Source organism: Bos grunniens, chromosome 11, assembly GCF_055505025.1.
Source record: "Bos grunniens cultivar Pamir isolate PY7600 chromosome 11, Bosgru_T2T1.0, whole genome shotgun sequence".
Taxonomy (NCBI): Eukaryota; Metazoa; Chordata; class Mammalia; order Artiodactyla; family Bovidae; genus Bos; species Bos grunniens.
In genome coordinates this window covers 8,226,519-8,253,267 of record NC_141175.1, presented here as the reverse complement: position 1 = coordinate 8,253,267, position 26,749 = coordinate 8,226,519, and the positions used below count along the sequence as shown (strand labels likewise).

The window sequence follows — 26,749 nt, the reverse complement described above, 5'->3', positions numbered from 1 at the left end:
CGCGCCTCAACCACACTTAGGGGGCGGAACAGAGGGAGAGGAGAGGTGGAGGTAATGTTGTCACGTGACCCGCCCAATTGCCCAGAGGCCGGGGCGGTGCAGAGGAGATCGGCGACGCTCATTGGCCAAAAGAAGGTTTGCCCAGCGTGAGACCACGCCCCCGGCGGCCCCGAGGTTGGTTGCGCGGGCACCGGGGAAGGAGACGCTGCCCTTCCGCAGCTATGGGATCTTGGGTGAGTGGCGGCGGTCCGGGCTGAATCCGCGGGGTTGGCGGGCGGCGCGGCAGGGTTCGGGACTGAGGCTTGCAGCGGGCGGGAGCCGTGCCTACGTGGGGAACTGAGTAGGGGTCGCAGGTGTCCCGGCTCAGCCAGACTAGAAGGGCCCAGGTTGGGAAAGAGCAGGTGCTCGGGCCGTGAGCGGCGCAAGAGGTGGAACAGAAGAAGGTACTCGGTCCGTGGAAAGATGCCCGGGCCTGGAACACTGCAGAGATTGGAGCAGGGGCGCAGGTCCTGGACCCGAACAAGGCAAGTACTGGGATAGAAGGAGCCGGTGCGCGGACCGGGGGCGGCGGCAATGGGGCACCTGGACAACCCTAGAGGATATTCCGGGGGTCGGGGCAAGAGAGGAGGGGCCTTGACCAGGGGATGCGGAAGGAATTGTCCGGGATGGACGGATTCTAAGGAAGGGGATATTGTAAGGAGTGCTCAGTGCTGGTCGGATCCTGCCAGGGTGGAATGAGCGAAGACTGGGCAGGGGGGTCGCTCAGAGGAGCACTTGGGCCGGGAACATTGCTGGGGTCAAGGCGGAATAAAGGGTGCTCAGGCTAGAGTCAGTTACGGGGTGGTTCAGGGCAGGGAAGGAGGTGCCTGAGATTGAAAGCCTGGGCATCCACGCTGAGAGGTTGTAAGTGCCGGCATGGGGGTGGAATGGGAATGAGGAGACTCCAGCCCAAGGTTACAAGGAAGGAGAGGTGACTTGCCCAGGTGGGGAAGGCATTAGGAGTATCCACGTGGTGGAGACATTGCTGTGGTCTTGTCATCACAGAGACGAGGTGGAGGCTTCTCTCCTTCGGCCCTGGGTTATGCCAGGGGAATGGATAGATGGAGTATGGTTGGGCTGGATCTGAATCCATCCCTGAAAGAGAAGCTGTCTTGGGACCGGTGTCCTTACCTGACACTCTTCCTCAGACGGGGCAGCAGAGGCTGTTCTTGACTTTCCTGCAGGTAAATGCTAGGCCTTGGGATCCCCCAAAGCTGTGGTCATATCCCAGCTTCGCCATTTTACTCAGTGACCTCGGTCGGGTTGATTATTTTCTGGGGCCACAGTTTCACCATCACTGAGATAAACAGCACAGCTTTGAGGGTTCTGAGTGACTAGACTCAAAACCGCATATGGAGAGACTGTTCCAAGCCTAACCTGTTAAAGTAAGTGCCTGGGAAATAGTAGCTGCTGATCCTCTGATGTTCTTATCTCCCCTCGTTCTGAGGCTTGGGGCAAGTTTGAGGGGTGAGAGAGGTGGCTTGTGATATTAACCTGGGCCCTGACCACTGGAGGTCATGTAGCTCAGTTTGTAGCCTCCTGGCAGGATGTCCCCTACCCTTGACGATGTCAGTTTCCTCAGGCCTGCCTGCCCCCCTTACACACACACACACACACACACACCCCCGGAGCTGCCCCCCTTACACACACACACACACACACACACACACACACCCGGAGCTAACTGATAGGATCATTCATCCTTCCCACTCACTGGGGATAAACTGTTTCTTGTGCTAGTCCAGTGACTTTGGCAGCCATCCCAAGTAGACAGGGTCTGTCTGGCTGTTGTATTCCTTCTGTTTGAAGTCCCAGGAGACCTTGAAGGCACACTTGGCCTTGGTGGTGCTGGGTTGGGGAGTTCTCTGCAGGATCTTGGGGACTGGCTTATATGTGTTCAAGCCACTTATTTGCTGGCCTTGGAATGGGGCCGTGAGTTATCTCAGAAGGCCCCAGGGGAAAGTTGCCTTTCTGGTCTGTGGTTCTTCCAGGACTTCCACTTCCTGCTCCATGTCAGATTTGGCAAAAGGGTTGTGTTGAGCGTGGGGTCTAAAGTCCAAGAGATCTTGACCCACGTCCCGACTCCGTCTGGTACCAGCCATCTGGTACCAGTGACTTTGGACTCCTGACTTGGCCTGTCTGAGCCTCAGTTTCCTTGTTGGAAATTGGCAGAGGGTATGGGAAATAGTTGGATGGCATCACCAACTCAATGGACATGAGTTTGAGTAAACTCCAGGAGTTGGTGATGGACAGGGAGGCCTGGTGTGCTGCAGTCCATGTGGTCACAAAGAGTCGAACACGACTGAGTGACTGAACTGAACTGAACTGATGGGAAAAAGAGCCCGTCTACTTCGCAGATTTATAATGATTCAGTGAAATGATTGATGTATGTAAGGAATGCAACAGAATGGGAAAGACTAGAGATCTCTTCAAGCAAATTAGAGATACCAAGGGGACATTTCATGCAAAGATGGGCTCGATAAAGGACAGAAATGGTATGGACCCAACAGAAGCAGAAGATATTAAGAAGAGGTGGCAAGAATACACAGAAGAATTGTACAAAAAAGATCTTCACGACCAATATAATCATGATGGTATGATCACTTACCTAGAGCCAGACATCCTGGAATGTGAAGTCAAGTGGGCCTTAGAAAGCATCACTACAAACAAAGCTAGTGGAGGTGATGGAATTCCAGTTGAGCTATTTCAAATTCTGAAAGATGATGCTGTGAAAGTGCTGCACTCAATATGCAAGCAAATTTGGAAAACTCAGCAGTGGCCACAGGACTGGAAAAGGTCAGTTTTCATTCCAATCCCAAAGAAAGGCAATGCCAAAGAATGCTCAAACTACCACACAATTGCACTCATCTCACACGCTAGTAAAGTAATGCTCAAAATTCTCCAAGCCAGGCTTCAGCAATACATGAACTGTGAACTTCCTGATGTTCAAGCTGGTTTTAGAAAAGGAAGAGGAACCAGAGATCAAATTGCCAACATCCGCTGGATCATGGAAAAAGCAAGAGAGTTCCAGAAAAACATCTATTTGTGCTTTATTGATTATGCCAAAGCCTTTGACTGTGTGGATCACAATAGACTGTGGAAAATTCTGAAAGAGTTGGGAATACCAGACCACCTGACCTGCCTCTTGAGAAATCTGTATGCAGGTCAGGAAGCAACAGTTAGAACTGGACATGGAACAACAGACTGGTTCCAAATAGGAAAAGGAGTACATCAAGGCTGTATATTATCACCCTGCTTATTTAACTTATATGCAGAGTACATCATGAGAAACGCTGGACTGGAAGAAACACAAGCTGGAATCAAGATTGCCGGGAGAAATATCAATAACCTCAGATATGCAGATGACACCACCCTTATGGCAGAAAGTGAAGAGGAACTAAAAAGCCTCTTGATGAAAATGAAAGTGGAGAGTGAAAAAGTTGGCTTAAAGCTCAACATTCAGAAAACAAAGATCACGGCCTCTGGTCCCATCACTTCATGGGAAATAGATGGGGAAACGTGGAAACGGTGTCAGACTTTATTTTTTTGGGCTCCAAAATCACTGCAGATGGTGACTGCAGCCATGAAATTAAAAGACGCTTACTCCTTGGAAGGAAAGTTATGACCAACCTAGATAGCATATTCAAAAGCAGAGACATTCCTTTGCCAACAAAGGTCCGTCTAGTCAAGGCTATGGTTTTTCCTGTGGTCATGTATGGATGTGAGCATTGGACTGTGAAGAAGGCTGAGTGGCGAAGAATTGATGCTTTTGAAGTGTGGTGTTGGAGAAGACTCTTGAGAGTCCCTTGGACTGCAAGGAGATCCAACCAGTCCTTTCTGAAGGAGATCAGCCCTGGGATTTCTTTGCAGAGAATGATGCTGAAGCTGAAACTCCAGTACTTTGGCCACCTCATGCAAAGAGTTGACTCACTGGAAAAGACTCTGATGCTGGGAGGGATTAGGGGCAGGAGGAGAAGGGGACGACAGAGTATGAGATGGCTGGATGGCATCACTGACTCGATGGACGTGAATCTGAGTGAACTCCGGGAGTTGGTGATGGACAGGGAGGCCTGGCGTGCTGCGATTCATGAGGTCGCGAAGAGTCGGACACGACTGAGCGACTGAACTGAACTGAACTGATGTAAGGAATGCAGCACAAAATACCCACATAATGCATAGTAGCTATTATTATTTGAGGAAAAACCCTACTGTTTTCATAATACAGTCCATAGGAAGTTCAACATTCTTGGTTTTGTGGGAGGTAGAAAAGATGTAATGATTCTCAGTCAGGGACTTGACCCTTGGAGGCCTAAGATTTCTGTTTAGCCCACTGGCCATGGGTTTAAAAAGTTTGAGTCAGTGTGATTTAAAGCCTCAGGTTTGAGAGCGACCTCTCAATCCTCCAAGCTCTGGGTCCGCACTGGGGCCAGGGTGCCAGACACTGCCTCCTGGTCCCAGGGCTCAAGGTGGGCAGAGGGTCTGTGGGGCGCTTGGGTGTCTTCCTGCTAGCCAATGCAAAAGGCTGGGGCCTGGTTCCAGCCTCACATTCCACATGTGGGCTTTGCTGCCACCTCGTCCCCCAGAGCACTCTTGTGTGCATTTCTCTTTCTCACATGGCACGCCCTGTGGCTGACTTGGTCATCTGTCTCTCAGCTCTGTGCAGGGACCTTCTGGTCTGTGCGTCCCTGTTCTTTTGGGGCGTGGATGGTACCCGGGACCCAGCCAGCAACCCGTTGAAGACGTTCTTGGAAGCTTTCACCCCCGAGGGCTCTCACCCGGGCCGCTGATCCTGCCATGGCGTTCCGGCGGACCGAGGGCATGTCCATGATACAGGCCCTGGCCATGACAGTGGCTGAGATCCCTGTGTTCCTTTACACGACGTTCGGGCAGGTAAAGATCGGGGCAGTTGTGGTCCCGCCCTTTACCCCACTGGTCCCTGAAACACTGAGCCACTCATCCCAGGGTCCTTCAGCATCCAGAAAGACTGGGCCCTCGTAATTGTTGTCCCAGGCCATCCTCTTTGAGCAGAGTAAGAAGGACTGAGTTAGGAGTCTGGAGTCCCAAGCCCAGTCTCCACCCCGGGTCTCTGTGGACTTTTAATCTCAGTTTCTCTGTCTATACCAGGGGTCGATCAGGCCCTCCCTGCCAGCTTTAAAAGTCTGTGGCTAACCAGGCCTCCTGACCCTCCCTAAAGCTCTGCCCTGTGGGGTGCAGCCTCATGAGGGGCTCCCTGTCCAGCAGGCAGAGTGAGGGGTGGGGCAGGGGAGCGTACTGATGGACCACTGACTGAATTGAATATCATTGTCCTTGAGGAGTTGAGAAGTAGGGTCGGCAGACCTGGGTTCGGTTTCTGCCTCTCTGTCACCTTAAGCCCGTGTCCTAAGGTGTGTGAGCCTCGGATACCTCACCTGGAAAATGACGGGCATTCGGACAGGTAACACAGGTGCAGTCCTGACGTGGCACCTGCAGAGGTGCTGTCACCGCAGCTGGTAGAATCCTGACCGATGGTGTTGGGGACACCATCTCCTTGGCCTTGTATTTTGCCCTCCCCAACCCCCCTCATTTACATCTCTGTGATCTGGGTTTCAGAGGCCAGGTCCCCCCCGCAGGGGGTGGCTGCCTCTCCAACATGCCTGGTCAAGAAATATCCCCCGGGGGCCTGAAGTCTTCGCTGGGCTCCCCAGGGCAGCTCTCCCAGGGAGATGTAACCGGCAGCCCCCCTCTTCTCCCACAGTCTGCCTTCTCCCAGCTGCGGTTGACACCAGGCCTGCGGAAGGTCCTCTTTGCCACGGCCCTGGGGACTGTGGCCTTGGCCCTGGCCGCCCACCAGCTGAAGAGGCGACGGCGGAAGAAGAAGCAGGTCGGGCCCGAGATGGGAGGCGAGCATCTGGGCACAGTGCCCCTCCCCATCCTCATGGCCAGGAAGGTCCCGTCGGTGAAGAAAGGTAGGTGTGAGGTGATGAGGAAGGGTGAACCTGAAGTCGAGTCTCAGCCGGGCTCCTGTTAGCTGAGATCTTGGGCCAGTGACATGCTGTCTCCAAGCCGAGTCCCCTCATCTGTGAAGCAGGTCATTCTGAGGATTTGCTGGGTCATGTGGCCGGATGCACGTGTCATTGGAAGCGATGGTTCTCCTTATCTGAGGACCCTCTGGGAGTGTCGGTCCAGAGTGGGCTGGTGGGGCGCATCTCTTCCGTCCAGCGAGGGAAGTCCCCTGCCTCAGAAACAGGAACGGCCCTGTGGTCCCTGAGCCATATGGTCATCTCACCATCTCCCGCTTTTTTACTTGGCATGTAGTAAGATTCGCCTTTTTTAGCAAACAGTTCTATGAGTTTTGACAAACGCTTATAGTCATACAGTCCAGCCACAGTCAAGAGCTGCTGCTCTACAAACCCCCAGGGCCCTCGGTAGGTAGCCTGTCTCCCCTTCCCCCAGCTCCTGGCAGCCACTGGTCTGTTCTGCGTTTGCTGGTGTGGCTCTAAAAGCCTCTTATGGTCCGGTTAATCTTGTAACCCAGCAACCCAGCGTTTGCCACATACAGGTTGCTTTCCAAGGCAAGGAGGCCTCACAGGCTCTCTTGTCTTGGGAGAAACCTGTTTTCAGAAGCAAAACCTCCTTGCAAGACAAAGACTTTTCATCGTGAATTATCTTGGCAAAAGGAAAGTTTCATCTTTTCATCTCGTTTGCCTACCATCTCTGGTTCCACCTTAGTTTGCTTTCCCTGTTTTTCTCACCTAAAAATAAAACAAAAACCCTGTGTATTTTAAAAAGCTGGTGCCTCAAATCTTTTTGGAAGGAGAATTCCAGATGAGTCAATCAACAATACGGGGAAAACTGAGTCAGGAGGGGGGCGGTGGCTGAGCCTCTTTCTCAAGCTTAACCCAGCAAATCCAGGCCCCACTCTGGGCCAGGTCCCATGCCCAGTTCCCAGGATACGGATGTGAGCAGGAGAGTGGGCCAGGGCCCGGCCCTCTGCTGCTAGGGGCATGCCCTGGGGGTGCTCTGCTGTCTGACACAGAAGGTCAGGACAGACTCCCAGATGACAAGGAAGGGAAGAGGGGTGCAGAGCCGTGAGTGGCCCATGCAAAGAGGCTGGGTGGGAAGCCAGCGTGACCTCTGCCCTCCTGTTCCTCACAGGCTACTCCAACCGGAGGGTCCAGAGCCCCAGTAGCAAGAGCAACGACACCCTGAGCGGCATCTCCTCCATTGAGCCCAGCAAGCACTCAGGCTCCTCCCACAGCCTGGCCTCGGTGAGGGTACCAGGGTGCCTGTCAACAGCCCTGGAGCTCCTGTCTCTGCCCTCAGGGGGCTTATGGGCTGGTAGGAAGATGGGAGAAGAGGTTCCATCCATTTATTCATTTGTTCACTCACTCATCCATCCGTGAAGGCTTTCTGAGATCGTTAGTGACCAGTGTGTGCCGGGCATTGGTGAGGGACAGGTGGACAAGTGTGGAAGAAAGGCGGTGTGATACTTCCCCACGAAAGTTCACTCATTCATTCATCAGACATTGAGCAACACTGGTTTTTTTGCCAGGGACTACCAGGCACTGAGGATATAGAGATAAATAAGACAAAGAGGAGTTTATTTTCTCTTGGGGAACAGCTTTTGGCTCATTCACTCATCTAGTTATTAATATCATCCAGCGAGTACTGAGCCCCACCTCTGAGCAGGCCACGACCCTGGGGACCCAGGTGCCAACAAGAGCTGGCTCTCGTCACAGCCTGGCAGGCAGACGGCTGCTCGTGAGGGACAGAGGCGTGGGTGAGAGCCCGGTCCTGCTGGCCCATGGGTAACAGGTGCTCCTTGAGTCCTCCCGGTCCCCTTTATGGTGGAGCCCTGGAACGGGGAGTGGTCCTGCTGCTCGGGAGCAGGGCTCGGGGCGGCTTTCGGAGGAGGCGGCAGGTTCCTGGGCTGGGTGTTGGCCTCTGTATTTTTCCTGCTTTGGCCATATCTATGACCTGTCCTCAGGCTCTTGAAGTTGGTGGAAGTGCTGTGCTGCGCGCTCGGCCTCTGTGGTGGGGGGCTGGTTTCAGGGATGGTATGGGAGAGGGTGTGTGGTCAGGCAAGGGGGTTGGTGGGGAGGCTCAGGGGTCCTGCTTGGGGTCTGGGAAGGCCTCACTCTTTATTCTGGAGTTTTTGCCTTGCTTGGCTCCCAGATGGTGGTGGTGAACTCATCCAGCCCCACGGCTGCGTGCTCGGGACCGTGGGAGACCAGAGGGATAGAGGAGTCTGTGACCACCGCCGACGGCAACGCTGAGAGCCTCTACATGCAAGGTGCGGGCCGGGGGGCCAGCCTCGGCTCCCCTCGGCTGCCAGGGTAGGGTAGTGGGGGAGCGGCTCCCTCCCAGGAGTCTGGGTTCTCCAGGTGCTAACTGCAACCCTCACCCCATCCCAGACCTCCCACTTCTATGGTTTCTGGACCAAAGAGCATCTCCAGGAACAAGTCTGGTCTGCATGAAGCCCCACAAGCGGGACAGCCTAAAAAAAAGGGATCAGGACCAGTCTACGTGGTCCTGCCCTTTCCCGTCCTTCAGGGCCCTCCTGCCGCCTGGCTCTTCTGACCCCTGCTCTGGAACGACATGATGAGGGGCCTGGCCGCTCTCCCCACTGGGGACCTGACTCCTTTTCCCCATCTCCCCGACCCACGCTCAGGCATGGAGCTGTTCGAGGAGGCCCTGCAGAAATGGGAGCAGGCGCTGAGTGTGGGGCAGAGGGGGGACAGCGGTAGCACCCCCACCCCAGGGGACGGCCTCCGGAACCCTGAGACAGCTTCAGAGGCGCTGTCCGAGGTAGGTGGTCCTTCCCTGGGTCTTTTCCACCCCCCAACCTCAGAGACGGCTGGTAGCGTAGCTGGCGGGGCGGCTGCACTCGGGAGGCGTCTAGCAGCCCCGCCTTCTGCCAGCCTGTCACGTCCTCCTGGATGGGAGTGCTCCCCTTGACCAGAGTGTTGATGAGCCAAGTAAGAACACTCAGGTCATGTGCATTAGCGCACCCTGCCACTTGATAGTCAGTAAACCACACTGTGATTACAACTTGATCCTGACCATATAGGAAACATACGTGCTCTTGACGGGCCGGAAGGAACTAGCCGTGTTCATAGGTGAGTGGGTCACACAGCTTTGTCTTATCTTTTCTTCATACATTTTTTTATCACAGTTTGATCAAATTTTCTGTCGGGCTTCCCTGGTAGCTCAGTGGTGAAGAACCCGCCTGCCAATACAGGAGACGCAGGTTTGATCCCTGGGTCGGACAGATCCCCTGCAGAAGGAAATGGCAACCCACTCCACTATTCTTGCCTGGAGAATCCCATGGACAGAGGAGCCTGGTGGGCTACAGTCCAGGGGGTCCTAAAAGGGTCAGACATGACTTAGCGACTAAGCAATAACAACAACAGGTGTTCTCTAAGTGACTATCTCAATATCAGAAAAGAGAAATAAAGTTAAAAAACCTAAAATAAAAAAAGTTTGTGAGGGACTTCCCTGGTGGTCCAGTGGTTAAGCCTCTGCCCTTCATTGCAGGGGGTGCGGGTTTGATCCCTGATCAGGGAACTGTGATCCCATAAGCCCACGCAGTGTGGCCGAAACAAATTTTTGTGTGTGAAAAGCACGACAAATACATGTCTTCAGATGAATGTTCACTGAAGAGGCATTGTTTTGTAATAGTTAAAACACATGAAAAAGTGGAAACTAAATGCCCACCAGGAGGAATCTGAAATACTAGCCAGCCTTTATTAAAGGGTAGAAAAAAAGCTCTGTGGGCTGATAGGTTGCTCTGTCCACTGTATTTTATTAAGTGGAAAAAAAAAACCCAAGATACAGAATGTGCATAGTGACCCGTGCACACATTTTTTTCTACTGAGATGTAGTTGCTGTGCAATATCACGTAAGTTACAGGTGTGTAAGAGTGATTCATGACCCGTGTGTACATTTATTTCTTTTTAATATTCTGTGTTTTTTAAATTGATGTATAGTTGACTTAAAACATCGTGCTAATTTCTGCTTGTGTGTATATTTTAGATAAAGGCGTACATCCATGCCTGTGTATGCCTGTTGGTAGCTACTGCTGTATCTGTGCACTTTTATTACCTTTTGAACAGATGCACAGGAAGCCTGTTCACAGAGATCTTTCATGAGGGTCTGCAGGGAAAGGAGGAAAAGACTTTCCTTGGACTTTTCTGTACCTTTCTCTACTATTTTGATTTTCCTTATTTCAAGCACAAGCCTAAGGGCGGGTTTGTACAGGTGTTAGCATGCTGGGTTGTTGCTGTTTTAGTCTTGATACTTTTCCTGTATTTAATTTTTTAATTTATTTATGGCATGTGGGATCCTAGTTCCCGGACCAGGGATTGAACCTGCGGCTCCCGCAGGGGAAGCTTGGAGTCCTAACCACCTACCTGACCGCCAGGGAAGTCCCTGTACTTTTCTGTATTAAAGAACAAAACAAAACATCAGTGTTCGCCCCTACTGGAGTGAGGTCAAAGTGGAGGCCTCCCCTTTGGGGAGGGGTCCAGCCAGGATGTGGGAACAACTTCACGTGTTGAAGAAGAAGGGGGCTTAACCCAGGGAATTGCTTGCATGACTGAGGGACCCTGGGACTCGAGGGGGCTCACACCACAGAGAGGGCTGGCTAGCAGGGAGTGGGGTGCAGGGATGTGATGTGAGGCATGAAGAGGAGGAGAGAGCTTCTCACCCACCCCCATTCCGCCCCCCGGTTTCTCCTCGCTTCCTCCACCTGTGCCTTCGTGGGATGACAGGCAGTTGGCAGGCGAGCCTGGGGAACAGAGTTTGCAGTACAGGGTGAGAACCTTCTTGGACAGAGGGTACCAAGTTGGAGGTGTGCGTGCCCTCCACCCCAGCTGGGACTTTCACTCTCCGAGGCCTGTCACACAGACCTGATGGCTGTAGTTGTGGGCTCTGGATGCCTGGGTCATAGGTGACAAGGCTTCAGAGCCCGTGGCACGACTGCACCAGGTCCCCTCTGCTTGTGGGAGGACAGTGGTGCCTGCCGGTGAGTGAGGGCAGGAGAAGGGAGGCAGCTTTGTTTCCAAAATTGTCCTTGTTGCTAATAACTGCTGCTGCTGCTAAGTTGCTTCAGTCGTGTCTGACTCTGTGTGACCCCAGAGACGGCAGCCCACCAGGCTCCCCCATCCCTGGGATTCTCCAGGCAAGAATACTGGAGTGGGTTGCCATTTCCTTCTCCAATGCTTGAAAGTGAAAAGTGAGAGTGAAGTCGCTCAGCCGTGTCCGACTCTTAGGGACCCCATGGACTGCAGCCTACCAGGCTCCTCCATCCATGGGATTTTCCAGGCAAGAGTACTGGAGTGGGCTGCTATTACCTTCTCCTTGCTAATACTACATCTGAAATTTATAGACCTTTTCTTATTTTTCTCACTGTGAAAGCAATGAAATGTTCTCTAATAGAGTAGTAAAAAAACTACAGAAAGAGAAAAAAGAGGATAAAAAGGAGCCCAGTCTCTGACCAGACAGCTCCCAGCTGTGTGCCACGGGCAGAGGCCCTCAGTGTACCAGCCCCAGGATCCTGGCCCGTAGCCGGTGCCCAACAAATCACCTCTGTCATCAGTGTCATTGACGCCTGTTATCTTTCATCCAGACATAACTACTTGGTATCCTTCTAAGCATTTCACTAGGCTACGATGTTTTTTAAATAACTATTGAAATAGAGTTCACATACCATACCGTTCACTGAATTCGACCGTACAGTGGCTTTCATGTATGTTTCCCCCATTATCTGAAAATAGAGCCTTCCTAGGAAACCTTTGTTAAGCTAAAATGATGTCAAGCAAAGAAGTGATGAGTCCCCTTTAGACACATCTTCCTAAGAGATGTACAGAATTGATTGAGATAAAGCCCAGGTGCTTACAGGAACTTCCCTGGTGGGCCAGTGGCTAAGACTCTGCACTCCCAGTGCAGGGGGCCTGGGTTCTATCCCTGGTCAGGGAACTAGATCCCATATGCCGCCACTGAGAGTTAACATGCTGCGACTGAAAGATCCCGTGTGCCACAGCTAAGACCCAGTGTAGCCCAATATTTATATGTATCGGGCTTCCCTGGTAGCTCAGCTGGTAAAGACTCCGCCTGCATTGTGCGAGACCTGGGTTCGATCCCTGGGTTGGGAAGATCCCCCGGAGAAGGGAAAGGCTACCCACTCTAGTATTCTGGCCTGGAGAATTCTATGGACTGTGTAATCCATGTGGTCGCAAAGAGTTGGACACGACCGAGTGACTTTTACTTTCACTTCATATACATATATATATATATGTTATTAAAAAGCGTCTTTACAGACACAGTTCAAAGTTACAGTGACTCGATGCTGAGATGCTGTGTGTAGTTCTGAGGGAAGGAGCCTGGCGGCACGTGCTAAGTAAATGCTTGGGTATATACTTCAGACTGGAATTGCTGGGTCACAATATAACTCTGTGTTTAACATCTTGAGGAACTGCCAAGCAGTTTTCCAAAGCAGCTGTGTGTGACTGCGCTCAGTCATGTCCAGCTCTTTTCAACCCCATGGATTATAACCCGCCAGGCTCCTGTGTCCTTAGGATTTCCCAGGCCAGAAAGCTGGAGTGGGTTGCCATTTCCTTCTCCAGGGGATCTTCCCGACCCTGGGATGGAACCTGCATCTTTTGCGTCTCCTGCCTTGGCAGGTGGCCTCCTCACCGCCGTGCCACCTCGGATTCCCAATGCAGCTGTATTGTGTTACATGCCCAGCGGCAGTGCCTGAGAGTTCCCGCGCCTCCACGCCCTCACCAGCACTTGTTATCTGACTCTGACCCGGTTTTGATTTGTTTCCCTGATGCTAACGATGTTGAGCTGCTTTTCACGTGCTTATCGGCCTTATGTATACCTTATTTGAAGCGATGTCTGCTCAGATCCTGCGCCTTATTTTGACTTCGGTTGCTCGTCCTTTTATTATTGCATTCTAAGTGTTCTTTTACACTTTCTGGATGCAGATCCCTTGTCAGATGTGTGATTTGTCGATATTTTCTCTCGTTCTTTGGGTTGTTGTTTTTCACCCTCTTTTCTTTTTCTAAACCTGGCGGCGCCTCGTTGTTCGCAGGATCTTCGTTCCCTCACGGGTTGGGGGTTGAACCCCCGGCCTGGCAGTGGGAAGCACCAACTCCTGACCACCGGACCCCCAGGAAACCTCCTGTGTTTTCACTTTCTTGATGGTGTCCTCAAGCACAGAGGTTTTGAATCTGGATGTAGTCCAGTGTATCTGTTGTGTTCTTTGGTCGTCTGTGTCATATGTGAGACACCATTCTCTAAGCCACGGCGACTTCCCAAAGAGAGATCTATGCCGAAGCTACGAGGCCCTGCTGGCCACGCTGAGTGGAGTTACTGAGCAAGACGGCCAGAGGGTCTGGGGCCCCACGGGCTCTGCCAGGTTCCAGCTGGGTGAGCCTGCCCCGGAACCTCCTTGAGTTTTCCTGGTGAAATGGGGTCATGGTAACCCCTGCCTGAAGGAGGCCCTGAGGCTGACCAGCGGGGTGCCGGTCCACCCTAGCGCTCAGGGAAAGGCAGTGGTTTCCATGTTACTGCCCCCCCTCTGAGTACTTCCGGCTCTTTGTCCCCAGTGGCCTGAGGCCCTAGTTGGCCCCGTCCCCTCCCCAGGGTCTGGTTACATGCACTTGCAGATATGGCAGCCTCTGTGGAAAACAGACTCAGGCCTGCCTGTGTCTGGCCCCTCAGCCCAGAAGCTCCAGGGGTCAAGCAAGCACTTCCTCCCACAACCCGGCCTGGAGGCCAGGGGCAGCGAGGAGGCATAGGCTGTGGTGCCACAGGTGCGAAGCCCCCAGGTACACGCAGGTCACAGCAGCAGTGGGGTGGAAGCCAGCTTTTTCTGGGCTCCTAGCTGCTCTCTGGTTATAATGGCCAACACTGACTGGCCTTCGCCATGGGCCCATCTTTCGGGGAATACTTATATGCCTTATGCATGTTTTCCCTGACATCCAAAGAAGTAGGTTCTCTTACCTCAGTTGACAGATACGGAAACCGAGGCTCAAGAGGGGGAATTATTTACTCAAGGTCACACAGCTCAGAACTGATGGTGTTGGGGTCTGGACCAGGTCTGATCGGGTCTAGAGCGGTGCTGTTCAATCGGAAGCCACGTATCTCATTTAAAACTTCCCAGAGACCACGTTAAAAAGCAAAAGGAAATGAATCAAATGACTTTTAATAATACATTTTCTATAATCTAGTACACCCCAAATATTATCATTTCAACCCATGATCAAGATGAAAAATCACAGAGGTATTTAACATTCTTGTATTCTTGGGGGATTTTTTGGGGGCGGATGCGAAGTGTGTGAAATCGGTGTGCATTTACCTTATCACCCGTGTCAGTGGACTGGCCATGTTTGGCCAGTGGCTCCTGCATAGGGCTGTTCAGTCCAGACCTGCACTCACTGCTGGGCCTCAGAAATGCCCCCCTCCCCACCTCCACTGCTTTCCCTAGGGGCTGGGGCCCCATCATGGTGAAAGAAGGGGCCGTTGGTGTGGGGGAGCTTCGAGGGCCCGGGTTGACCTTTCTTGCTTTACCTGCAGCCGGAGTCCCAGCGGAAGGAGTTTGCGGAGAAGCTGGAGTCGCTGCTGCACCGGGCCTACCACCTGCAGGAGGAGTTCGGGTCCACCTTCCCGGCCGACAGCATGCTGCTGGACTTGGGTGAGCAGGGGTTGGGTGCAGGGTCCCTGGGGCCCAGGACCTCATCCCATCAGGGGCCCACTGCAGGGATGGGGAGACCGAGGCCACACAGGTGGGAACAGAGCTGGGACGAGGCCTTGGGAGTCTCTGGCCGGTGTGCTTTGCCCCCATCCCCTTGGGAACAGGCTTTGGCACTGCTGTGTCCACATCTCCCCCCGCCCACCCCAGCGGCCGTTCCGGGCCTTGGTTCAAGCCCTCTCCTGGGCTGTTGGGTGGGTGGAGGGGTGGCTCCCGTGAGATAAGCCCATAGCAGGCCACATGGCGGAGAGCACACGTGCCCGCACCATTGAGGTCAGGAGGTGTGACATCGCCGAGAGGGAGTGAAGTTACTCAGCGGGGCAGCCATAGCATTCTAGTGCCTGCTGCGTGCCAGAGCCTGTACGGTGACTGTGCCCCACCGTGGCCCTGCCTTGGGTGCCATCAGCCTGCAGGGGGCTTACAGGACTCCTGAGTGTCGGGGTATCCAGCTCTACCAGGGGCGACACGGGCCCAGCAAGGGCAGGCTAGGGTGACACGTTCGCCATTGCCCGTCCCCGTCAGAGCAGCAGTCTTGCTTCCCCTGGCCTCCTCTCATGGCAGAAAAGGCTGGTGGGGCCTCAAGGCTGAAGCCTCTGCTTATTTGTTCAACAGATCGTTCATAAGCCCCCTTGAGGGTCCAGACCCCCTTGCCCTCGAGCAGGTGGGAACGGCAGTGCAGAATGAGTGGCCCTTTGGTATCGGAGGCTAAGTGTCAGCTTGGCAGGGGGAGGTTACTTGTTCGGGGCCATGTAGCACAGCCTGCACTCAGAGCTCAGGACCCACAGGCCTCAGGGTCCGGCAGTGCGGCTGCGGCAGGGCCCCTGGCATACTGAGAAAACCGGAAGCTTGGCGACCAGCAACATCGTCTTCCTGGGATCGGGTGTTGGGAGGCTTGGTGTCCGTGTACATCCCGGCCCGGGGAGCTCAGGATCTCAGCTCAGTCCCCCTCTTCCTGCCCTGCCCAGAGCGGACCCTCATGCTGCCCCTGACGGAGGGATCACTGCGTCTGCGGGCGGACGATGGGGACAGCCTGACCTCGGAAGATTCCTTCTTCTCCGCCACCGAGGTGATGCAGGCGGGGGGATGGCTTCGGGGAGGGGGTGAAGGCCAGGGGGCCCCTGTCGGCTCTGCTGGGGGCCAGCGATGGGTCGTGGGAAAGTGAAGGCATTTCCTCTGGTGGGAACAGAATCTGGCAGTCGCCAAGTGTTCCTCCCCGGGGACTCTTCAGCTGGGACAGGGAAGCCTGGGAAAGCAGGAGCTGTAGGTCCCGTGAGTGAGGGCAGGGGTCCCTGACCCCAGCGGCTGCAGCCATGCCGGCCTCTCCCTTCTCCAGGCCTCGTGCTCGTGGCTTGGCGTTAGTTTCCTGCCATGGCCACGTGTACCAGGTGGCTGTCCTCCCCTGGGATGGGAGGACATGGGCCTGTGTCCAAGAGATGGTCCCTATGGGAAAGGTCCCCATGGGAAAGGAGGAGAAGGGGATGACAGAGGATGAAATGGGTGGATGGCATCACTGACTTGATGGACATGAGTCTCAGTAAACTCCGGGAGTTGGTGATGGACAGGGAGGCCTGGTGTGCTGCAGTCCATGGGGTTGCAGAAAGCTGGACACAACTGCGCGGCTGCACTGAGCTGGTGGGAAAGGCACCTGGTGGTGGGGACGCTGAGCAGGAGGGGACTGCGATCCGGCCTCTGCCCTTGGCCAGGGTTCCTGCTGACATCCCCTCAGAGAGCTTGGACCCTAGGGCGTCCCCTGCCGGAAGTTCCCCAGGCAGGCACCCTCCCCTACACTCATGCGGCTGACACAGGCTTCCACGTGCCCCGCCTCCCCAGCTCTTTGAGTCCCTGCAGGTCGGAGATTACCCAATCCCACTCTCCAGGCCCGCTGCCGCCTACGAGGAGGCCCTGCAACTGGTAAAGGAGGGCAAAGTCCCCTGCCGGACCCTCAGGTGAGCACAGGAGGAAGGAGGCAGGTGGGGGGTGGGCGGGGGACACTGTTCTCCTAGAGGAGGCTGGGGAATCCAGCAGTGAGTGCTTGGTGAGGGCCCAGCTGAGCCAGGCTAAGGGCTTGCCAGGGCTCCTGCCCAGTCTTGGAAGGCCCTTGGAAGGCCCTTGGATGGCCCTGGTACAAGACAGGCGGGTGTGGAGTTAGTGATCACAATAACTAATTAATACAAGTAATTAAAATAACAGTCATTCATACTAGTTCCAAGTTCTCAGATGTGTCCAGTCACAGAAGCACGGTGGGCACTGCCCCGTGTGTCTCACACGGAAGCCCTATGTTCTCTGTGGCTCAGGAGCTTTTGTTGTGAAGCACGGGCTTCAGTAGTTGTGGCACGCAGGCTTCGTTGTCCTGCAGCACGTGGGATCTTAGTTCCCTGACCAGGGATCGAACCTGCATCTCCTGCACTAGAAGGTGGATTCTTAACCCCTGGACCACCAGGGAAGTGCCCTCTAAGCCCTGCGTTCTGATAGACTCCCTTAAGGAGCGGTCCAGAAGCCAGGCTTGGAGGACAGACAGATCTGGGCTCTCTCCAGCCTTGCCACTTCGTAGCATGTGGCCCTGGACAAGTCTCCTGACCCTCTTAGCCTCAGTCTCCTCTGTGGTTTATCTGAAGGCTCTTATCCGTCTTAAGCTCATTATTCTGTATGATGGTCATGACTCCTAGATTTACATGTCTGTGTTTAAAGTTCCCTGAAAATGGCCAGAAGACCCGAGTTGAAGGCCTGAGGATTCGGATAAAGGGCTCAGACCAGGATGCCTCTGGCTGCCCCAGAAAGCCCTGCCCTGGCCTTGGGGGAGATTGGGCCATTTTGGTCCTTTGCTCGAGAGGGTCCTTTGCTGGTTGGAGCCTAAAGAAGGCCAAGGTCAGCCTGACCCCCAGTGACCACACTGTCCAGTGGCGCCGAGTGCCGTTGAGGAAGCCCATCCTCAGAGAGCATCCTACCAGCCTCTTCCTCTGGTTCTGGGGAAGCTGAGGCCCAGAGGGGACCTGCCCCCTGCCCGAGGTCACACTGCCAGGCCCAGGCAAGGCCACCCGGGGCTCCACCCTGACCCCACGAGGGTGTCGCTGGCGGGGTCCCAGGTGGTGCAACTCTGTGCTTCCCCTTAGGACAGAGCTGCTGGGCTGCTACAGCGACCAGGACTTTCTAGCCAAGCTGCATTGTGTGCGGCAGGCTTTCGAGGTGGGTGTGGTCCACGGGAGCCTGGGGAGGCTGGGGCTGGGGTCAGGCTCCTCTGAGCAGGTGGACCATCTGCCCAGCCCATGGTACTGCTCTGTCTGTGGCTCTGGGGGACCGCCAGCCGGGTAGCTCACCCCCTTCCTCCTCACTCCTTAGGGCCTCCTGGAAGACAAGAGTCACCAGCTTTTCTTCGGGGAGGTCGGCCGGCAGATGGTGACCGGCCTGATGACCAAGGCTGAGAAGGTAGTGGAGGGGACAGGGCTCTCTTTTCAGCTTTTATTCCCCCGTCCCTTATTTTATCTTTCTAAGTTTTATTTGCTGCTGCTGCTGCTAAGTCGCTTAAGTCGTGTCCAGCTCTGTGCGACCCCATAGATGGCAGCATGCCAGGCTCCCCCGTCCCTGGGATTCTCCAGGCAAGAACACTGGAGTGGGTTGCCATTTCCTTCTCCAATGCATGAAAGTGAAAAGTGAAAGGAAGTCGCTCAGTCGTGTCCGACTCTTAGCGACCCCATGGACTGCAGCCCACCAGGCTCCTCCGTCCATGGGATTTTCCAGGCAAGAGTACTGGAGTGGGGTGCCATTGCCTTCTTCTTCTAAACTTTTATTTAGTCCTGTTCAAAAAAAAAAAAAGAACTCAATCTAAAATCAAGCTGATAAGCTCTGACTTCATCCTGCAAGCCATGGGAGAGCAGGGAAAGTTTTTTTTTTCCCCATTCTAATTTTGAAAAATACGGGTATTGCTTTTTTTTTTCAAATGTATTTATTTGACGGCACTGAGTCTTAGTAGTGGCATGTGGGATCCTCAGTTCCCTGACCAGGAATCGAACCTGCACCTCCTGCATTGGAAGCGCAGAGTCTTAGCCACAGGACCACCAGGGAAGTCCCACTTGGCTTAATTTTGATTAAGAAATCTTGCCGAGCTCCTGAGCGCCAGGGCCTGTGCCCAGCTCTGAACTGAGAGGTAACTGACAGCCCTGCCACGTTTTTCCAGGCAGCAGAGATGGGCTGGCCTCCATTTGGGAAGACACTGGCCCTGTGCACACCCAGGCTCTGAAGTTGTGGAATCAGCCTGCCTCCTTACTGTGCCTGTGGCCACACATGAAGCCTCTCCAAGCCTGAGTCCCCTTGTGTCTAAATGGGCGTGTCTTGGGGATGTCACTGGCTGAGGTCAGTGACCATAGAAAGTGTCAGCGAGGGCCAGCCCTCATCTTCATCTTCGTGGTTAACTTTTACATGCAAGGAAACTGAGGATTGGGAAAGTGAAGCCATAGCCTGTATACTTTCTAGCAGATCTTCTTTAAAACGTAATGGAAATTGGGCTTCACTGGTGGTCTAGTGGTTAAGAATCTGCCTGCCAGTGCTGGGGACACAGGTTGGATACCTGGTCTGGGAAGATCCCCCCATGCTGTGGAGCAGCTAGGCCTATGAGCCATATACGTACTGAGCCAGCACTCTAGAACTTGCGAGCCACAACTCCTGAAGCCCACGTGCCTGGAGCCTGCCACTTGCTACAACTAGAGAAAGCCCGTGTGCAGCAACAAGGCCCAGCACAGCCAAAAATAAATACATCTTAAAAAATAAAAACAGCTTCACCAAAGTAGTTTAAAAAAAGATGATAAAAATGGGAGTTCCCTGGTTGCCTATGCTATGCTACGTCACTTCAGTCGTGTCTGACTCTGTGTGACCCCATAGATGGCGGCCCACCAGGCTCCCCCGTCCCTGGGATTCTCCAGGCAAGAACACGAGTGGGCTGCCATTTCCTTCTGTGGTTAGAATTCCAGCCTTTCTTTCACTGATGTGGCCTGGGTTCAGTCCCCGGTCAGGGAATTAAGATCCCACAAGTCTTGAGGCATGGCAAAAAAAAAAAGTGTAAAAACGATTCACACACTCATTGAAGACAAAACTAAGACGATGCAAAAAGAAGGGAAAAAATTGTCTCCAGCCCCACTCTGTTCACATTTTGGTGAACATCCCTCCAATGACCCCTCTGCCTGCGGTTCTTATAAGTGCCGTCACCCTGCTTGTGCTGGCATGTGTCAGCTTGTCCTGCCTAGCTCTTGGGCACATCCCTGATCTGAAGCCTCAGGATTCATATCTGTAAAGTGGACACAATGTTGGCCAGTCTCTTACAGGGCTGTGTGAATTAAATTAGTTGATCCGTATTAGGTCAGCCCTGGCACATGCTCACTTTCTAAGTCCGTAAATGACATCCGTGTCCACAAACTGCATCGTCAGCCCCCGCTAGGCCTCTCAGTCCCAGAGAGTGAAGACTTCCTCCTGGGTGCTGACCGTCTGTGCGCCTGGCAGCAGCCGGAGTCCTATACACTATTTACTGCCTGGTGGCATCACATGAACCAGCTCACCGACTCCCCGAGAAAAGCTGCAGCTTCTCCGTTTCACAGGGAGGCCGATGGTCATGGAGATTGGCCCCTTTGGCGGCGGGCCCGACCTCACACCCTCACGCATCCTCTCTAAAGTGAGTTCCTTCCGTAGCCGGTGCGCACCTTCTGAAAGGTGGTCGGTTCCTGGTAACAAGCTGGTGTGAGATGCTGCTGGGCAGCCTGGCGTTGCCTCTCTCCCGGACACACCCTGGGCCCTGCAGAGCCTCACTCTCTCTGTGACGGCTGCTCAGGCATTGGCCTTGGTCTGGCCTTGGAGTGTCCCCCATCCACAGGCCAACCCGCCCCTGTGGATCAAGTCCAACAGGGTCTTGGGGCCACGGCCAAAACAGGCTCTGCTTCTCCCCGTAGAGCCCCAAAGGCTTCCTGGAGAGCTACGAGGAGATGCTGAGCTATGCCCTGCGGCCGGAGACCTGGGCCACCACGCGGCTGGAGCTGGAGGGCCGAGGGGTGAGTCGCTGTTGTGCTGAGCCTTGGTGTCCTGGGGTCTCCCCACCTGAGCTCCTTGAGCGGGGTGGAGGTGCCCCCTGGAGCTCAGCCTTGATTCCGAGGCTCTGAGATGGCTCTACTGCTGCTGGAAGCCCCCGTTCCCGCCCTGCCCCAGGCCTGGGCTGCCAGGAGGGTGGCCTCTGCACACCGCACCCACTCCAGCCTCAGAGCACCGCCTGGCCCTGTAGGTGGTGTGCATGAGCTTCTTTGACATCGTGCTGGATTTTATCCTCATGGACGCCTTCGAGGACCTGGAGAACCCCCCGTCCTCGGTGCTCGCCGTCCTGAGGAACCGCTGGCTGTCAGACAGCTTCAAGGAGACGGTGGGTGGCCGCCCCCCACCCCCAGGCACGCGCACACATGACCCCACATGTGTTGCCTGGACCCCACGTCCCTCCATCCCTGGCGTTGGGCCCCTGGGCTGGCTCCCTACTCATCACGGAGCAGCCCGCCCTGGGGCAGGCTGCTAGCCGCTGGGCACCCCAGAGCCCGCCCTGGAGAACTTTCCAGGGGAGCCCCCCTTGCTCTCGTTTCACCCTCGTAGAGCGGCTGGGCCTGCGTTTTCCTCCTGCCTTGTAGTTTCGCTCCAACAATTCTACTCATTCTCGGCTGCCATTAATTCTATTCCATTCGAATGCGTTCAGTCAAGTTAAAATATCCAAAAAATAAAGGAGGAACAGCAAGAAAGCCTTGAGCACAGGGCCCCTGGCGGGCAAGATGTGCCGGTGGCATGGGGTGATCTGGAGAGGGGTGGGGCTGGGCATTGATAGGCAGTAACCGTGGATCGCCACAATGACTGAGCGAGGCAGGGATACTTGGTTAGGGCCATCTTACAGAGGAATCTGAGGCCCAGAAGATTGCTGGCTTCTCACCCTGTAAGGGTTGGAGTCAAGATTCAGCTTTAGGTGTGCCTGACTCCTAATTGAGGGCAGGGAAAAGGCAGACCTCAGACAGCTGTCCCCATCTCCCTGCTTAGGGTGGGTGAGCTAGGGCAAAGGCTTGGTCCCAGCTGGGGGTGAGTAGCAGCTGCAGGCCTGGCCTGTTGGTCTGACCCCACCCCCCGGGGGGGTGCCCTCTTTAATTTAGGCCCTGGCCACTGCCTGCTGGTCGGTCCTGAAAGCCAAGAGGAGGCTGCTGATGGTGAGTGAGCTGATGGTGAGGGGCCTCTTGAGAGCAGCTACGCAGGGGCTGGTGGGCCTTGGGTGTGGAGCATGGCTCAGGTGACCCTCCCTTTGGTGTGTGATAGACCCGGGTCTGGGGGTGGGACAGGGTAGGGTGGGCTGCAGCTTTTGGCCTTTGTCACAGCACGGGTCACCCATCCTGCCGTGACCTCCCCCTTGACCGGAAGGGCCTCAAAGGCCCACAGAGATCTGCTTTGTCTTCCCACCCAGGGCCCAGCACAGAGCAGGCGGTCGGGAGGTGATGAGGGGGAATCAGAAGCGAGGAGAGGGCCTCTTTGGAGGGAGGCAGGGCCCGCGAGGTGCTGCTGGCGTCAGGGTCGGGGCAGGGCACCCTGGAGCAGGCTGAGCCCCCCTCCCACCCCAAGGGCCGCGTTATCTGTGCTCCCAGGTGGCGACCAGCCGCCTATCTGGGCTGCCACCCACTGTTCCCCCCCTGCCAGCCCAGCTCTGCCGCCCAGCTGATACCAGCTGCCACCGCCACGTGCCCTGGGCACTTCCTGCACTGAGCCTACCCCGGGCCCCTCCTCCGGCAGCCCTCCCCACCACCCTGAGGTGGCCCCTATGCTGCGGAGGCAAAAACCAGGGCTCTGAAAGCCCCGGTTTTGGGGGCACTTCCCTGGCAGTCCAGTGATTAGGACTTGATGCTTTCACTGCTGGGTCTGGGTTCCATCCTTGGTCAGGGAACTAAGATCCTGCAAGCTGTGTAGTGCTGCTAAATTTAAAATAAAAAATTTTTTTTAATTACAAAAGAAAGCCCCAGTCACTCACCCAACATCACCCAGCAAGGACATGAATGAGCCGGACATGCCTCTGAAGCCCCAGCTCTTAATATGACCCCAGGGCCTGGCTGCCTCTCCCTGCCCGGGTCCCAGCCCTTAGCCTTGCTGCCCCACGCCCGCCCCCCCAACAGGTGCCTGATGGCTTCATCTCCCATTTCTACTCCGTATCGGAGCACGTTAGCCCTGTCCTAGCCTTTGGCTTCCTTGGACCCAAGCCTCAGCTCTCTGAAGTCTGTGCTTTCTTTAAGGTAAACAGGGAACTTGGCGTCTGCAGCTGCCTGCCTGGCTCTGTGTCTGGAGAAGGGTCTGGGCAGGGTGCCTGCCCCTTCCACTGGGGACCTGGCCCCGGGTGGGTCCACAGGAAGCCCCAGGAGGGCAGGAACGGGGGACAGAAGGGGCTGAGTTGGGGTCCCCCTGGGGCGGGGGGTCAGGGGAGCGGCTTTGGGTGGTCTGGAGAACCCCAGCTTGGTGGGGGGCAGGGGCCCTGGCCCAGCCTGATGCCAGCCATGTCCCCCAGCACCAGATTGTGCAGTACCTGACCGACATGTTCGACCTGGACAACGTGCGCTACACATCCGTGCCGGCGCTGGCTGAGGACATCCTCCAGCTGTCCCGGCGCCGCAGCGAGATCCTGCTCGGCTACCTGGGGGTGCCAGCGGCCAGCAGCATTGGCCTCAACGGCGTGCTGCCCCGGGAGAACGGGCCCCTGGAGGCACTGCAGTAGTGGCTGCTATGGGCCCAGGATGGTGGCTGCCTGGGCTGCCTTCACGTGGGGGACGCCAGAGAGAGGCCTTTGGGTTGGCGTGGGAGGCCCGGGTGTCTGGCCATCAGCAGTGGCATAGCCCAGGCCGTGGTGGCCAAGGGCACTTACTTGCCCCTGACCTTGCCTCCATCATCTGGGAATCCCCAGGGCCCGGAGGTGGAGGGCAGACTTCCTTGGAGATGGAGGGAGCCCCGAGGGGTCCACCTGACCCGCCCTCAGTTGGGCCTGGGGAAGCAGAGGCTGGACTGGTGGCCAGGGGGCCAGAGAGGAAGAATCAGGCGGACATGGGATGCCCAGGGTGTGGGTCCCCAACACCTCCCGCCTCCCAGGGGGGCTCGGAGGGTGGAGATGGAAGAGAGGGTGGCAGGGCTCTGTGGTGAAGGAGCCCGGGCCGGCCAGTGTCAGGTCCAGGCATGGACCTGGCCAGTGCTCACGGCCTGCCGCCACCCGAAAGAACAGCTCCAGGGGTGAAGGCTGCGGCTGGGGGCACCTTGGTGGGCATCAGGCCTGGGCCATCCCGAGGTGGGCCCGCTTGGGCTCACGTCTGGACGGGGATCAGGCCCTTGAGAAACCCAAGCACTGGAGCAGGACGCTGTCCTCTGCCCTTCCCTGGCCCTCCCGAAGACTGTTGTTTCTCCTCCCACCTCTGCCACCACCAAAGATGGAGGAGGTGGGGCTGGTCACCCTCCGCCCTGCCCTCTGTGAGCCCGGGACTCTCTGGCTGGTGCTAGGCGCTGGGCTGGAGGCTCTGACTGGGGTTATTTCGGTCCCTGAGAGTGAGGGGCTGAGGAGCCGTGGGGCAGGGGATGGTCAGAGGATGCAGGCGGCTGGACCGGCATCAGGACAGGAAACTCACCGGGCCCTCAGCCTTCAACTTGACGCACAAACCGAGGAGCAGTGCAAAGCCCGCTGCCAAAGGCTGCGGGCATCAGTCCCCACGTCGCCGGGTTTCTGTCTGCCCGCAGACTCGTTCCCCTTGTGCTGTTTGCACCTGAGGAAACAGGTGTTTCATTTATTGCCTTAACACTTTATTTTGAGGTCCGCCCCTTTCCAGGCAGGGTTGGAGGGCAGGGGGATGCCTCCAAGAGACACAGACTCCTGTTTTTCCACACTCTGGAGTTGGGACTGGCTCCTTAGTCCCGGGGGCGCCCTCCTTTGAATGGCAAAGGGGTACCCGGGGTGGGATGGGAGGCAGGGCAGGAGAGGACCCATCTTCTGTGAGCCTACTCCCGCCCCCCAGACTGCAGGGACCACTGTGCACTAACTATGCTTCTGGCTCCAAACCCACGTGTCTGAGGTCTTAGCTGCCTCCCTCTGGGTGGGAAGGACGGGGAGGCCCCTCCATGCTAACATTCCGCTCATTTGCACTCCCCCCGCCTGCGCTGTGAATGTGTTGGGCCTAGGCCCTGGCTGCTCTGATTTGCTCCCCGGTCACCCAGAAGTGGCATTTTCACCTTGTCTGTGTTTACATGTCCATGCACTGCGTCTGGCACTTGATTTGTTGCAGCTTCCCACTTTTGTACGGTAGGGCCTGTGCACATCGACTCGAGTCAAATAAATGATTTAAATGATTTCCTTCCAGCGTCGCCGTGCATGTGTGGCCATTGCTTCCTGGGGGGCCTGCTCTTTGGGATGCGGGTCCGGGGAGGCTCCAGGAGGGCAGAGGAGGCCTGGCAAGGCCATTTGGCCCTTGGCAGGGAGGGGCCAGTGCAATGCCACAGATGTGGGTGGGCAGCCTGGGTGTGAGTCCCGCTCTGGCAGCATCTAGGTAAGACCGCTGGTCTCAGCCTCGGAGGCCCTGTCTCTAAGTTACGGCCGTTGGACCTGGCAGGGACTGCAGACCCAGCCCCTCGGTCACTGTAAATCTGAAGTTCTCGGGTAGCCGGACATTCGCATTGATTATTTCAAAAGTACAGTAGTCCCCTCTTTTGGGCAGGGGACACATTCTAAGACCGCGGTGGATGTCTGAAACCATGGATAATACTGAATCCCATATATACTGTTTCTTCCTATGTACGTACCTATATTATATGTTATGTCATTAACTCAGTCGTGTCCAACCCTTTGCGACCCATAGACTGTAGCCTGGGAGGCTCCTCTGTCCATGGGCTTTTCCAGGCAAGAATACTAGAGTGGGTGGCCATTTCCCCCTCCAACTTTTGTGCTTGGGGACCACTATTTAGTAAAACAGAGTGGCTCAAACACAAGCACTGTGATGCTGTGACAGTCATTCTGATAATGCAGAGGGCTGTTAAGTGACTAAAAGGCAGGTAGGGTAGACAGCATGGGTGCGCCAGACAGAAGGATGATTCGCATCCAGATGGCAACGGAGCAGGATGGCTCGAGATAGCACGAGATTTTATCACACTGCACGGAACGGTGTGCATTTTAAAACTTATGAATTATTTATTTCTGGAATTTTCCATGTAATATTTTCAGACTGTGGTTGACTGAGGGTAAGTGCAGTCTTGGAAAGCAAAACTGGATAAGCTGGGACCACTGTACTTGAAAGCTTTTCTGTATTTTTTGAAAATTTTAAGTGTACAGAAATTAAAAAACATATAAAGCACACCCATAAATCCACACTTCGAGTCAGTAATTAACATCTTTCCAGAGTTGTTTCGTGCATATAGTCCTTTTAGAAAATATTTTGGAGTAAGTTTTAGGCTTGTGCTTCCTCCCTAAACTACTTGAAAAGATTTATCTTAAAATAAGGTAGTTCTCTGGCATAATCACAATACAAACATCACACCTTAAAAATGAGCACTAGCTCTCTAATACCTGTTAGGATTCTGAAAAGCTTTTCCTGATTAACTGGAGACAGACCCCAGTTCAACCTAAAAAGAGGGTAAGTGTTTGATTGTTCCCCTCTACTGATTCCATACTCAAGCAGATGTAATTATTAATACCCTCAATGCTGGCAAATAAGTGTTTAAACAGCTTTATTAAGGTATGATTTGTATACCATAGAATGCACTGGCTTTAAATGGTTGTTTTTAGTAACTTTAGTAACTTTACAGACGTGTCAAACTATTACCAAAATGCTGCTGGTCCTAAGGCACTGGGTTTGAGGCTGGCTTGTTACACAACAGTAGGTAACAGATTCCAGGCCCTCTGTTTGTCTCCCTGTTTGTTTGTTTAATATTTATTTGGCTGCACCGGGTCTTAGTTGTGGCAGGCGA

The 26,749-nt window shown here is 54.9% G+C and overlaps 1 protein-coding gene across 5 annotated transcripts; it reads left to right on the top strand.

The window, feature by feature from the left end:
• The first annotated feature begins 177 nt into the window (after window positions 1-177).
• Window positions 178-25,142, top strand: MIGA2 (mitoguardin 2). 5 transcript variants are annotated; one of them, XM_086324613.1, is made up of 16 exons: window positions 178-233; window positions 4,693-4,929; window positions 5,774-5,984; window positions 7,174-7,286; window positions 8,194-8,311; window positions 8,690-8,826; window positions 14,602-14,719; window positions 15,742-15,842; window positions 16,607-16,722; window positions 17,887-17,959; window positions 18,113-18,199; window positions 20,707-20,805; window positions 21,033-21,167; window positions 21,931-21,984; window positions 23,053-23,153; window positions 23,322-25,142. In XM_086324613.1, the coding sequence occupies exons 2-16, from the start codon at window positions 4,834-4,836 to the stop codon at window positions 23,341-23,343; spliced, it is 1,581 nt and encodes a 526-aa protein (XP_086180739.1). In that variant the 5' UTR covers window positions 178-233; window positions 4,693-4,833; the 3' UTR covers window positions 23,344-25,142. The 5 variants fall into 5 exon arrangements, 4 of the variants coding, with proteins under 4 accessions (XP_086180739.1, XP_086180736.1, XP_086180738.1 ...); XM_086324610.1 differs by lacking the exon at window positions 23,053-23,153 and adding an exon at window positions 22,936-23,052; XM_086324612.1 differs by having other exon boundaries at window positions 22,936-23,153.
• Window positions 25,143-26,749: the final 1,607 nt, after the last annotated feature.

What these genes read in the sequence shown, in the direction of transcription:
- MIGA2 (XM_086324610.1), top strand. Translation starts at nt 4,834, where the DNA reads ATGGCGTTCCGGCGGACCGAGGGCATGTCCATGATACAGGCCCTGGCC. An exon ending in GTGTGCGGCAGGCTTTCGAG is followed by an intron (nt 17,960 to 18,112) that starts GTGGGTGTGGTC and finishes CTCACTCCTTAG; the next exon opens with GGCCTCCTGGAAGACAAGAG. An exon ending in AAGTCTGTGCTTTCTTTAAG is followed by an intron (nt 23,053 to 23,321) that starts GTAAACAGGGAA and finishes CATGTCCCCCAG; the next exon opens with CACCAGATTGTGCAGTACCT.